Below are 14,498 nucleotides of genomic sequence, written 5' to 3'. Positions count from 1 at the left end.
CTCACTGACAGATCGCTTTCATTGTTCAGTTATTTAGTAAGAACTTATTTAGTACCAACTTTCAAAAGTGAGTAGAACATCAAGGATCACTGTGCTTAACTTACAATGCAGTGGGAAGAGAGGTAATATGTAAGTAAATACATAAGCAAATATAAGACACAAAATCTGGTGATTCCAATGAAGAGAATTAAAACATGAGAGTGTAATAAAGGAAATAGGCTACATTTTAAGGAATTCTCTGAGGGGCTGGCCTTCTAAAACCTGTGGTTCTAGGTAAGATTGATCTAGGAAAAATAATTCCACTAATAATAATTTTTTAAAAAGAATTCTACTGCATCTCTTCACCCAGATCATCTTAGAGAAAGAAGACTGAAGGCCAGAAAGGCGCAGAGCCCAGGATTGCACAGTGAGTTTAATAGTAGGGCCAGGATAGATTAGGATGCAGTTCTTTTGATTCTTGTTGACATACCAGTAGGGGATGTTCATGCAATCAATGGGGGATGTTCCTGCAATCTCAGATCCCGTTTGGGAGACTAGAAAGACCAGAAAATGAGAAAGCTGGGTGACATGGATGGGGGTTGGTGGACAGTGGCTGAAGACTGGCTGAGTGGAGGCAAGCAGGTTATCACAGTCCCATCACTGAATGGGTTGTCCTGCCTCTGTGGGTGGCCAGGAGGCCTTTCTGAAAGATTTATGTTCTGGAGGATCATAAAGAATCCTAGCAGGTTGTAAAGGCAGAATCAGGAGTGGAGCTCTGGTTTAGCTTCCACCCAAAGTCCCCGAGTCCTGTGGGAAAGCCCAATAAAGTGGAGCACCTTTCCCAGTCCAGGGGCAAGATGGCAGCCAAGATGACTCATGAGTGGCTTTCATCTGGTGCTCAGGGCTTCTGCCTGCCAATCTACCTTCTTTTAGCTTTTATCTAAAGAACCTTCCTTTAATGTGAAAGGGAAAAATTTAAGGTTCAGGACCCAGCAGAACTGATAAGGCTGACCAAAGAAGAGATCCCTTTTATCCTTTGACCATGCTCTCAGCTCATCCCTTGAAGGCCTCAAATTCTCGGAAGTCATTGCAAGTGTTACAAGAGCTCAGGGTAAGAGTTTAAGGCAGGAGTGACCTCCATGCCAAACGCTGTGCAATTCTGGAAAGTTCATTGAACCCCATAAGACTTAAACTTCCTTATCCAAAAAATAGGAAGAATCTTCTACAGGGGCATTTTGAGTTTTTAAAGCCTGGAGTATTTCCGCAAGACATGCAGTTCTCTCCGATACTACCAGTGCTGCCCTGGCTGAGAATACTGTCCCATTTCCCGGGGCCTATCATCACAACAGCATTCAGGGCCTCTCTCTTGTCTTAACTCCTCTACTCCTTACTTCCAACTGAAGTCAGAGGATCTTTCTTCCTTGAAGATCTGATAATATCACCTCCCTGTGAAAAACACTTGAAAAGCTTGCCATTACCCAAGCTCCTTAACCCTATTTAAAGGGCATTCAGGATCTGGCCCCCACTGACCTCTGCCTTCTTATCTCTTACCACTCCTGCTGGCAGGCACTTTGCTGCAACTGTTCGGAAATTCTTCAGTTCCTCCAAACACAATGCTTACCAAAGGGTAGAAGGAGAAGGAGTTCTTCTGGCTTAGGCCAAAGGATCATAGGTGGTACTCAAGTTGATCACAGATGACATTAAATAACAATGAATCACGTTTGAAAAAGTGGTTAGATTACCTCCTTCTGTCTCTGCCTCTCTTTCAGAAGAAGAATAGTTCTGGAACTGTGTTTTTAACATTTCTCTTGTTGATCTCCCTTTTATAGGGGAAAATCTCATGCTCGATGGAATTGAACAACATTTTTGCTTTGTTCATTTTTTGTTGTTCTACTCTATTGACTGTTTAATTAATCGTTGATTTTCTATTAAGGGCAGATAGTGCTATTTTTCCCATTACAAGATGATTTGAATATATCCCAATGCATTTTCAGGAAGAAGTGAATCTTGCTGCCCCTTTTCCATCTCTAAAGATGACATGCCTATACCGATCATCACCTTTATTTATTTGATAAAGTTCGTTGTAAGTCTATGAGAAAAGGGTCCAGAAAAACCAATCAGAAGCAGGAAGCGCCTGCCCCTCTCCTCAGGCTCCTAAACCCATACCTGGGCCCCAGCTCATCCTCGCTCCTCCAGACGAAGTCACCAAACTTTTCATAGTGGGAGTTGTAGTGGTGCTGAACTCGGAACAGCATGGAGGCCGAGACCTCCATCAGCGTGTTGTAGGCCGTCTGCTGCTCCTTTCCGCTCGTGTACCCATTGTACAGATTGTAGATCTTGTCGGCTATCTCTGAGAGGAAAGAAGTACAGAAACAGATCACTGCACAGTGGGGAAAAGTGAGGCAAAGGCATGGCTCATAACAAGGAGGTCACAGTTGTGCAGGACTTCACTTGCATGGTCTCTGTGGACACAGACAAATCTTAAATCTGCCCTTTGTATGTCAATTGATTGCATTTGATTTCCTACCTAGTAACCAAAGATAATAATGGCTACTCTGGAGGTGCACTGGAAGAATTAAGTCAAAACTGAATGTGGGGCTTGCTGTATTTCACTGGTAGAGTGCTTGCCTAGTATGTATAAGGCCCTGGAGAAATAGAACAAAATGACTGTAAAACACTCAATACTCAAATACAAATTATTGATATGATTATTGCGCTCATGATTTAACAGAGAATTCCAAACAAATGCAGAGGTTTCAATAAATTGACTTGGTTCAACCCAGCATCCTCATTCTACCTCCCCTCTGTAATATTTCCAACACATTTCTGTAATCAGGTCTGATAGGCCCCTGTTCCAAAACCTTTTAAAGAAAATTCTGACTCTTCTGCTGGCCAAGCAGGGGCATTCCCACTCCTCCGCCATTTCTACTAGCCAGTGCAGTGTGAATTTGTCATGAGTACAAGGAACAGTTCTTTTCCTTTGAAGGCTCAGATCAAAATCTTGATGGGTTCCCAATCATTACTAATAATAGTTACCTGTAGGAGAATCTAGAGGACCTTAGGACCAGGAAAAAAGATTCACTTTATATTATTTTTCCCTCTAATTTTTATTCTTGTTTTATAATCATGTGTATATGTTATTTTAAAGTAATAATAAAAATGTTATTTTAAAATAACAATGATTAAAATAAGAAAATATCCCAAATCTCCTTGCTCTTGAGGTCAATTTCCTCTTGTCTGATAATACATGAAATACTTATTATCAAGTTTCTTATTAAGTCATGTCTCTCCATCCAGAATGTAAACTCCAAAAAGGTAGAAATCACATCTTCACAGCATTACTCACACCAGGGTTTTCGGGAAATATTTGCTCAACTTAAAGTGGGTGACCAGGACCCATGAGTTCCTGTTCCTTATTTTTATATATAACTTTGTTTTTATTTTTATTTTTTTATGTGGTGCTGAGGATCGAACCCAGGGCCTCATGTGTGCTAGGCAAGCGCTTTACCACTGAGCCACCACCCCAGCCCCCATATTCGTTATTTTTAATTTGCCGGTCTAGATGCAAAAACTGTATCAAAACATTTATATAGTGGATTTGATTGATGGGTTATATTTTTTAGGTGTTTTTGTCAAAATACCAGGAGCAGCAAAAAAGTTTAATCTTGGGCTGGGGTTGTGGCTCAGCGGTAGAGCACGTGCAAGGCGCTGGGTTCGATCCTCAGCACCATATAAAAATAAATAAATAAAATAAAGGTTAAAAAAAAGATGAAGTCATTGCCTTAAAAAAAAAAGTTTAATCTTTCATGCTAACTTAGACAGACAGTCACGGAGTAGCTCTATGATGAGGATTTGGAGGCTACCATTGAGTCAGAGGCCACAGTGTGCTGTGATCAGTTAATGATGTCTGCCAAGGCACAAAAAGGGTGAAATAGTGTTCTAAATGCCACTTATTTGCCAGCTCTAGCATAGACTTAAGTAGAAGAAAGTGATTGGCCCCTAAGAAGGCTAGACTAAAGGGCTCCGGCGCTCTAACACTCCTTACCTACTAGTCAGTTTTCCCACTGACAGAGATATTACTAGTCAATATCAATTTTTTCCTTCATACCCGTGATTAATTTAGTTCCATGTTCTTCCTGCTCCCTTAGTTCCTTTGGTTTCTTCTCTCTGTGCTAATATGTGTGCGCACACAGGCACACACAGTGCTCGTTAGTGACTGTTGGATGGAGAACTTAAGAGAGAGGAAATGTGTAACCTACTTGGAAAGTGAAGAGAAGGGTCACCTACCTTCTGCCTTGTTGTCATCCACCAGTGGACAGGCGGTTCTCAGGGTCACTGTGCTCAGCTCAGAGTGCCTCCCCCGTGTATCCACAGCATAGAGAGTGAACCTATATCACAGCAAGCAAAGAGAGTACAGGGCTCAGACTTCACAGAAGTGAAAGGAAGGAGCACAAAGTTATGGCACAGGACCAGTGGTACAAAGAACTCAGGGATGCTTACACTGTAAGGAAATGATATTTTTTTTAAAAGAAGGATAATTGTAAAACATTGATTGAGCATTGAATGCCTGCTGGGCACTTGGCACGTAGTCTCCTAATTTGCAATTAAGCAAGCCTAAAAGGCAGAGAATTATTGTCACTCAAATTATATCAAGGAGGATATGTGTAGCTTTCTGTGTTCTCATAGTCACTGGGGGACTGAATAGGGGTTTGAACTCAAGCAGACTGAGTCTAGGACGTGAGAAGTCAGCCCCATTGCGGCCCTCTTGGCTCTACACACACATTCATATGTTCATTCATTCACTATGAATGAATTAGTTTAGGTGCTAAGGTTATGAAGGTGAACAAGGGAGTTAAATTTCCTACTTGCTGAAGACTAATCAACACATAAACAAAAAAAAATCAGATAATGATAAATATGATAGAGAACAATACAGAATAATGTGAAAACGTGGAATGCACGTGCATTAGACATGTAATTCATGAAGGCCTTCTAGAAGAGGGAAAGTTAGAGCTGATGACTGAATACTGAGAAAGAATCAGCTTATGGGAGAAAGACCTGGCAGAAGATCGTGCAGTGCAGGAAGATCAATAAGTGCAAAGGCCCTGAGGAGAGGAGGAGCCCAGACTGTTGAAGGAATAGATAGCTGGAGTGGATAGAGAAAGTAAGGGCAGGTGGAAGGTCAGCGGGGACCTTGTATGTCATGAGAGGGAGCTGGGAGCTATTCTAGGTACAAAGCGTGTCCCTATGCTCCTGTGATGTCATCTGAAGCCCCATGCTGTGTTGGTGGTAGTGGGCATAACCCGTGCAGCCTTAGAATGGGGAAATGGTAAATGCACACCTGGTGGATTCAGGTCTAATCAAGAGCACAGAATTTTTTTAAAGCAGTCTCTGTCTACCTCCAGGGACACTCTGTGACTTTTCATATCTCCAGACTCTGAGTTCTGTGGTTTATACAAAGTTTAAGGAGGGAGCAGAGACTTTCCAGAGGAGGTAAGGTTTAGAGGAAAGGAAGTTGGAATAGAAGTATCTTCCATCCAATTGGTCTGTTCTTGTCATGTTATCCTTTGTTGCCAAGTTTCAAGGTGAAGAGTAGAGACAGTGATGTCCAGTGGGTAGAGGACTCCCTATATTAAGAAGACCCTAAACTCCTAGTGTTCCCATATTTTTGCCTCTTTCTTTAGTACCTCAACTGACTCATGCTATATAATGGGTATATCACTACAATCGCCAAGATTTAGAATGAGAGAGCACTGATTGTAGATATTAGGCACTTAATAACAATGAGTTTGTTGTATAAATTAACATGTGCTAAGATTTTAATATGCATTAAGCATTATCTAAATAGTCTTACCTACTTGCTCACAGCCAATTCCCTCAAGAAATCCTTCAAGATAGGCATTATTACTCTCTCTATTTCGTGCCTGAGTCTCTAAGAGGGAAAGCAGCTTGCCCAGAGTCACACAGTAATTCCTGGACTGGCATTTAAGCCTAGGCTTGACTGACTCCAATGCTCAGGCATCACACATGAATCAAAACTTGGAAAAAAAAAAGAGAGGTGTGACAGAGGAAGGAGCCTGGTCTTGGAGATCGTCATACTTGGGTTTATATTCCAGTTCTACTCCCTTACTCTGTGACCTTGGGGAAGCCACTTCACCTCTCTAAGCTCACTTCACCTCTCTGTACTGGGCATCTGTGATAGGCAGACTGGGATGTACCTCGCCAGTTTGGGGTGGACGGATGTGAAAAGTGAGCCTTTTCTGAAGTGAGTTATCATTGGTAAGCCATGCAGAAGCATTGGCAACAGGACCACAAAGAAACTCAGAGATATGAAAACATGTATTCTTGTACAAATTGTGTGATGAGTGGCAAAGTGAGGAGGTCAGAAGAGCACTGAGGAACATTGGGAAAGCATTTACCATCCACACAACAACTCATCTAGAAAGCTGCAGAGGCAGGATCCAAACCCTAGCCTGCATGCCCAGGGGTACTCCTCAGTCTGAGTATAGCTATCTCCCTCATTCCATTAGGCATGTGATAGGCAATCAGTAAAGATTCGTGTGAAAGAATGAACTCGAATGCACTGCATCTCACTTTTCAACGTTTCTCCATCAATCGAATGGGGAACATCTGACAGACAGTGCATGGCTGTCTCAAGGATTACGCAAGCCAGGTGTGAGGACAGGTCGTAATGGCCAATTCTTACACTCCTCACTTTCGTGCATGATTGTAATGCACGAAATTGAAAAAGTAAGGGCAGCAGAGGAAAGGAATCAGGGGGGATGGGGAGGGAAAGAGGAAGTACTGAGGAATGAAATATGCATTTCTGGATATGTCACACATACACTATTATGTGTAATTGCAATGCACTAATAAAAATATAAAAAATAAAGATCACACAATTTGTACAAGAATATATGTTTTTTAAAAAAATGTTTCATTAGAATCTGAAGAGAAAGAGATGCATTTCAAGGAACACATGGAAGGTTTGTAGTGAGTGAAATAAACAAATGGAGCCTCCAGGTGGAAGGCTTGGAATAATGTTTAACAGGGCTTTCCCTTTGGCCACTTATGTTTTGGGGGGTGCTTCTGCAATACATTTCCTCCACCAGAGGAACAGGGTCAACTCCCTGCTTCACAGAGAGCACAAATAGCAGCCTGCTGGTGCTAGAAGCAGTCTTACGTTTTTTAAGTTATAAAACCTGGGTATAATTCCTGTTTCTTCCTATTGCAGGCTGAGCATTCTTTGGGAAGTCACTTCACTTTCTCTGAGCCTGAGTCTCCCTACCTGTAAAACAGGTTGAAAGTATTCATATCTCACAAGTTGAGGATCAAGACTCAACGAGAGAGTCATCATCATAATAGGCCTGGTTCACTCTTTGTTCCTTAAAAAGTAGGTTCTGATTTTGTTACTGAAATAATCAAACATGTCAGTGGAAGCCTCAGGATGCAGGAGGCCACAGGCTGCCCTGCTTGGGGTGGGGGGCGAGCCGAAGAGGAAGATGTCAACCTCACAAGCTTGGGTCAAAAGTCACAAGGCCATACGCTTTCTGCCTGTCTCAGCTGTAATTGTAGAACTGCTCCAGACACATCTGAAAGCTGTTAGAGGATCAGGCTGGGCCTGGAGGGGCTCTCTGTGAGGGGGAGAAAGCTATGGTCCTTGATAATGAAGAAGTGGCTGGGAGAGAGAGATACAGAGGAGGAGGGAGGGAGAGGGAGGGAGGGAGGGAGGGAGGGAGAGAGAGAGAGAGAGAGAGAGAGAGAGAGAGAGAGAGAGAGAGAATCTTTGTGTTGCCCAGAGCATCAGGAAGGGTGTTGGCTACCTCTGTAAAGCACCCTCTCTGATAGGCAGTGATAATGTGAACTAACACTCCTGAGTCATCACCTAACTTTGAATCCTCATTTCGGGAGTGGAAAAAGCAAGGCCCAGAAGGGAAGGTGACCTGTACAGAGAGCCACTGCCAGTAAATTCAGAGGGAAGACACCAGCCTGCCTGGTCCCTCCTCCCGTGTTCCTGAACACGCTGCTATCATGCTTCTTGTGCAGCTGGTGACCTAGGTCCACATCTACTTATGGGAAGCTTTTATTATAAAAGAGGTGGCTCAAAGGGTCAAGTTGAATGGATGTTTTAGGAACATGAACCTCAAGGCCCAACCCATTACTATTCTTCACCCAACCTTGTTGCAGAGAAAAGAACACTGGCCTCAGAGGCTGAGAGTCTGAGTGTGAGCCCAAAGTCGGTGGAGTGAGATCTTAAGTACCTAAAGTAATACGGTCTTAAAACACTGAGAAACATAAAGGAGCAAGCAAATAAACAAAACACCGTGTGGGGAAGCCTTGGAATGGCTTCTCCGATGCATTTTCAGGGTGTCTTCATTCTCATTAGGACTTTGCCATCCCTTCTCAGCCTCACCATCCCCAGGACAAAGTCTATCATTCTCAAGAGAAACTCCTAACTCGGAGCCCCCATTACAGCTCCTGGATGTCCATCCATTCAACATATTCTTGAGCCCCAAATAATCTCTAGCTACAGGTCCAGGCTTGTCTGTCCATCTCTGCTCCCTGCTGTGTCCTTATGGGATGCATCCAATAGCCAAGACTCCAGAACACAGCTCCCACCTCTGCCTTGGCACAGGCTGCACCTGCTGTGTGGGCTGCTCTTTCCCTTCCTCAGTTGACCCCTCCACCTTGTCCCTGAAGCATCTTCAGACCTCATCTTCTTCGGGAAGCCTGTTTGGGCCCCTCTGAAGAGCTGCTTAGCCTTTCTCTTTCACAAGCTTCACCTACCATGTGGCTGGGTGAGTGCCCATTTGCTTCTCTCTTGCCCCTATGAGTCTGTGAGTGTCTACAGGACCAGAAGATGCCCATCTCTAAACACCTACACCAGGTGTACCAATGCTGAGCCAACACCAGCCAGAGTGAGTGACAGACTGAAGGGACAGCACAATTGTTTTGGCAGTTTCATTTCCCTTTTTCTGGAAATCAGATTTCTCATCTGTAAAATGAACCCAGGGTGATTACATTGAAGGGTTATCAGAGGGAAGGGGAATAGCAGAAAGGCTAAAGGTTTTAAATTGTGCTCCCCCCGTTTTTGGCTGTGTGGAGCTCTGTCTCACTTGACACACCTGTAACGGGGGATGACAATATGACAACCTACCAGGCAGGGTAGTTGTTGGGATGAAGGGAGACGTGGCATGGACGTGCTCAGCATGATGTCTGGCAATCAGTGAGCCACAGCCATGGGCATTATGATCATGGGCTGCCCTAGACACTGACTTCTCCCCCACTTGGAGCAAGTGGCCCTACTAGAGATCAGGGAGAGTGGCTGGAAAGGGACCGTTGCTGGTCCCATTCAAGACCCCCAGACCTCCTCGCGGCAGGGGTGAGAAAATGAAACCGAGAAGTTAATTGGCGGTGAGAGCTTCTCCCAGATCTGACAGGGGGTAAGAACAAGGACAGAACCCCAGAGGCCCACGTCAAGCCCAGGTCCCCGAGAGTACAGGAGAATGCGTTTGAAGTCTCCAGGCCAACGCCTGCTCTTCCCCAGCCGCCACATGATTTAGGCATTATGGGGAGGCACAAGTCTCCTTGCTGATTTGAAGGGAAACAGATGTTTCCAGGCCAGAGGCCCTGGTCTTGTAAAAGGCTCCTTCCCCCCACACAGCTTTGGCAAACAACTTCCCATTAGCTCACCCTCCACCTCCACCACCATCACCGCCCCCCCCCCCAAATCCCTGCTTTCCTAAAGCACAATGCAGCAGTCAGGGGTGGTGGGAGAACTGAGAAGTCCCAGTGCCAGCTCTGGGTCTGAGCAGCTGGATGTCCGGGGACATCTAACTAACAGTCCTTCTCTGAGTCTCTGACCCAAGATCACCTCTGAGGAACAGGTTAGTTCTTATAGTCTAGGGGTATTCTCCATTGGAGACTGTGGCCGAGAGTATGGGCTTCCAAACCAGACGGCTCTGGGTTTAATCTGGGCTGTACCAGCTACTGCACAAGTAGCAACTTAGCCACTAAGCCTCAGTTTCTGTGTCTAAAATATGAGGACAAAAGTTTCATCCAGTGGGATTCAATCTCCCCACTTGTATTTAAGCTTCTTGTAAACAAAATTGAGTAGCATCCCTTTTACCTGGTACTACCCACAGTACCCAGACAGTGTGCATCCATATTTAAGGCAGCAGGAATGTCTACAATCGGCCGTTGGTAGGAAAACTGCTAGACACCCTGTACTCCAAAGGCTCAGGTTTCCACTTCAGCTCTACCCAAGTGGTGGAAAGAGTATTCAGATTTTCATGACATGAGAGGCAGGGCCCACAGGGCCTTCAGGGCTTGCCACCCACTCCAAAACCTGATTACCTGAATTAAAATGTTGATTCCATAACCTATTGTCTTCATAACCCCAGGCATGTGAATTCACCTCTCGGTTCTTGTCCTTAAAGTGTGCATGATAGTATTACCTATCTCAAAGGGATGCTAGAGGCATAACATACTTAACACGGTGCTGGCATGTGGTAGGTGCTAAGTAAGTGTTAACTATGATTCAATGTGTGTATAGTTAAGTTATTCATCTCTCCTATAATGGATTTAACTCCCCCCAATTTTTTGATATTTCACCTTGAATGAGGAGTGAGCTCATGAGTGCTTTGACTAACTGAAACACAGTGAAAGAGATACTCTGTCACTTCCAAGTCGGGGTCTTACAAAGCAAGGCAGCTAGCTTCTACCTCGCTTGCTGAAAATTTCTGGCTCTGAATCCTGAGCCTCCGATAAGAAACCTGGGTATACTCTGGGGCTGCTGTGGTGTGAGGAAGCCAAGCCACGTGGAGAGGTCATGTGTAGGAGCTCCAGCAGGTCTGGTGCTGAGGCTCCTGACAGATTAATGCAGGAGACTTCAAATAGTTTCAATCCAAGGACTTGAGTCACCACAGGATTGAGTGCTTGCAGCTGAGGCTGCACACTTCAAGGAGCAAATGTAGTCCAACCTGCTGTGTCCAGTTTGAATTTTTGAAACACAGAATCCATAAGGAGAACAAAATTTGTTTGAAGCTGCTAAGTTTTGGGGTCATTTGCTATGTCATCAATAGTAACTGTAACAACTTCCAAGCATCCAGAGCAGGGTCAGCAAACCACAGCCCATGGGCCAAACCTGGCCTGCCGCCTGCTTTTGTAAATAAAGTTTAATGGAAAACAGCCACGCTTCCTTTTTGTTTGTTTTTAATGTATTTTCTGTGGCTGCTTTCACACTAGAGAGACTGTGACAGAGACCATGAGGTCCACAAAGCCTAACGTACTTACTTTCTGGTCCTCTGGAGGAAATTGTGCAGACCTTGATGTAGAGTTTTGGCAGTATTTGAGGCATTAGCTCTTTCTCACAATATTTCATTTGCTCTCAGGGTTAGAAATCATTTCCATCCTATCGATAGGCTTAAGAGTTCAGGTGACTGGTCCAAGGTCATAGCTCTTCCATGGTCACCTGATCGGATGTCATAACTGCCTGTTGGAAATCTAGACTTCAGTTTGGGTGCTGACATTGAATGATGAGCAGTGTCCCTGGGCAGGTCCTACTGAGCTCTTTTCTGGCCTGAGACATGAGGACACTGGCCAAGGTGATCTGCAGTGGCTGCCAGAACTCAGATATCCAGGTTCCTTCATTGGGAGCTGACTACCAGGCAAGATGTCTGTTTCCTTTAGTTCAGGAATATCAAAAGGAGCCTTGGGAATGAGTGGGCAAGGGATACTACAGGTTACTGCTCTGATCTACAAGTAGCCCACTCGCCCCCTAGCACCCCAAATTCACCTTCCTACCTGCCAACTTAGACTGACAAACTTATGATTTCTGCCAACATAAATATTTAATTCTAGTGCCCAGCATAGAGATATTGACTCAATTCTAGTTACATTTCTACTCCAAACAGCCCATCTGAAGAATGATTGGGAGGCTCTGGCTAGGACAGAGTTGAGGCAGTCTGTGGTTGTCCTCTAAGCACCAGCTTGCCCCACTGGCATGCCCTTCAACCCCTCCAGGGGCATGAGCTGGCAGGGAAGTGGGGAGCTGGCAAGGAGAGTTCTCGGGGAAAGCCAAATCTGGAGACCAATGTTGGTGCTGAGCTCAGACAGAGGTGACAGCAATCTACAATCAATTCAACGATCACTGCTTTACCAGCCCTAAACTCACTGCCATTTGCACAACTTCCCAAAATTCACAGTGCCATGAACACTCCAACTCTGAAATAAATCATTACAGAATCGCCATGTAAAATTAAATAGACATCAATTAATTTACAACTCATTCATGTTGAACGTGTTTCTAGTACCTGATGGAAGAGTGAATGAATATTTATTCCAGCACCTCCCCTGTGTGTTCCTCACCACGAATAAAACATCTCCTGAGCCAGACACTCTACTAAAGCAGTGGAGTATAAAAATAAAAAAGAAGAGTTCTTGCTTTCATGGGACTCACAGAACTGCAGACAGATGGGCAGGTGGATAAGAAATGGGATGCAGTAGCACAAAAGTTTTTAATAAAAATGCACTTGAGGCTATGTGTTTGCTTTAGATGTTTCCCTTCTTCCTTCTTCCAAAGCAGTGGACTAAATCTTGAAATAGGTGCTACCTGGATGGACTCTTCTTAGGTTGCAAACTGGGGTTGTCAGTTCTCTGCAGGACTCATTGTTTGCTCTTTTGAAAAAGTGGAGGCAATTCTTGCTCTCCCATCTGGAAATCCTTTGAGAAGTGAATAAGCCAGTGGATTTAGATAGACAAAACCCATGCAAATGGTCATTCATTCACTTTCAAATAACCTAACCCCTTTTAAAGAAAAATTCAGTCTAAAATTTAGGTTGGCTTTAGTAGTAGTCAATATCCTTGACCTTCATTTTTTTCCCCCTTCTTGGCCCTCTCCTCCTATGTTTTTTTCCAGGGGGTGGATCAAATAATAACACATAGTTGGATCAGCCATTGTTCTTAGTTGGAATATGTTCACTGCTTAATAGGTTGATTCAAAGCAAAGTATGCAGATTAACTTTATGGTCTCCAGATAAAGAATGAACCATGCACAGAATGTCCAATTATCCCCCTCCAACCTGTATTCCTTAGATCTTTGAAGCAAATTGTTGACGTATCCTATATCTTTATTGTATACTGGACCCACCTCTCAAAATCAGATAGAATTTTTAAACAACTTCAGTTATAGACACAATTTTGTGCCAAGCGTGGTGGCACAACGTTTGTAATCCCAGATATTCAGAAGGCTGAGGCAGAAGTTTTAAAAGTTTGAGGCCAAAGTGGGCAACTTAGCAGAACCCTGTCTCAAAATAAAATTTAAAAGACTGGGTATGTATCTCAGTGTTAGAGTACTTGCCTGGCATGTACTAGGCTCTGGTTCAGTACCAGAACTTGTTCTAATTATTGAAAAAAAACTGCAGAAAGGCATAATTTGAAAGTATGTTCAATTGCAAGACAGAGAACATGATTTGTGAAGAATATAAAGAGAGCCTAGAGAATGGGAGAAAATGTTGGCCACCTGCACCTCAGATAGAGAATTAATCTCCAGGGTATATAAAGAACCCAAAAAACTTAACACTAAAAAAAGAAATGTCCAAATTAATAAATGGACAAAGGAACAGACACTTCATAAAAGAAATATGATAGGTCAACAAATATATGAAAAACTGTTCAACATCTCTAGCAATTACAGAAATGCAAATTAAAATTACACTGAGATTTCATCTCACTCTAGTCAGAATGGCAATTATCAAGAATACAAGTAATAGTACATGTTGGCAAGGATGTAGGGGAAAAGGTACACTCATACATTGCTGGTGGGAGTGCAAATTGGAATAACCACTATGGAAAGCCACATGGAGATTCCTCAGAAAACTTGGAATGGAACCACCATTTGACCCAGCTATCCCAGTCCTTGGTATATACCCAAAGGACTTAAAATTAGCATACTATAGTGATGCAGCCACATCAATGTTTATAGCAGCTCAATTCACAATAGCTAAGTTATAGGAGCCAACGTAGGTGCCATTCAACAGATGAATGGATAAAGAAAATGTAGTAGATATACATAATGGAATATTACTTAGCCATAAAGAACAATGAAATTATGGCATTTGCCAGTAAATAGATGGAACTGGAGGCTATCATGCTAAGTGAAATAAGCCAGTCCCCAAAAAACAAAGGATGAGTGTTCTCTCTGGTATGTAATGCTAACACACAATAAGGGGGGAGGGAAGAATAGGAGTTCACTGGATTAGACAAAGGGGAATGAGAAAGGGAGGGAGTGGGAATAGGAATGAGAAGAGTGAACCAGACATAATTTCCTATGTTCATGTATGAATACATGACCAGTGTTGCTCAACATCATGTACAACCACAGGACTCGGAAGTTATACTCATGTATGTGTGATATGTCAAAATATATTCTACTGTCATGTATAATTAAAAAGACCAAAAAAAATGTTTAAAAATAAAATAAAAAAGAACATGATTTGTAGGTATTGCTTTGTCATTAA

At 43.4% G+C, this 14,498-nt stretch overlaps 1 protein-coding gene across 5 annotated transcripts in view; it reads right to left on the bottom strand.

Annotated features, from left to right (window-relative positions):
* The window catches only part of Astn2 (astrotactin 2), an 847,605-nt gene that overhangs the window by 10,514 nt on the left and 822,593 nt on the right, over window positions 1-14,498 (bottom strand). For all 5 annotated transcript variants that reach the window (XM_076845613.2, XM_076845612.2, XM_076845614.2 and 2 more), the window contains 2 exons: window positions 4,267-4,367; window positions 2,146-2,329 (listed from right to left, as the gene is read on the bottom strand). In XM_076845613.2, the coding sequence (XP_076701728.1) occupies window positions 2,146-2,329; window positions 4,267-4,367 (285 nt within the window). The remainder of the gene's footprint in view (window positions 1-2,145; window positions 2,330-4,266; window positions 4,368-14,498) is intronic.

Source organism: Callospermophilus lateralis, chromosome 2 (genome assembly GCF_048772815.1).
Source record: "Callospermophilus lateralis isolate mCalLat2 chromosome 2, mCalLat2.hap1, whole genome shotgun sequence".
In the NCBI taxonomy this organism is placed as follows: domain Eukaryota; kingdom Metazoa; phylum Chordata; class Mammalia; order Rodentia; family Sciuridae; genus Callospermophilus; species Callospermophilus lateralis.
The sequence above is the reverse complement of the archived record's forward strand: the minus strand, read 5'-3'. Positions and strand labels throughout refer to the sequence as shown.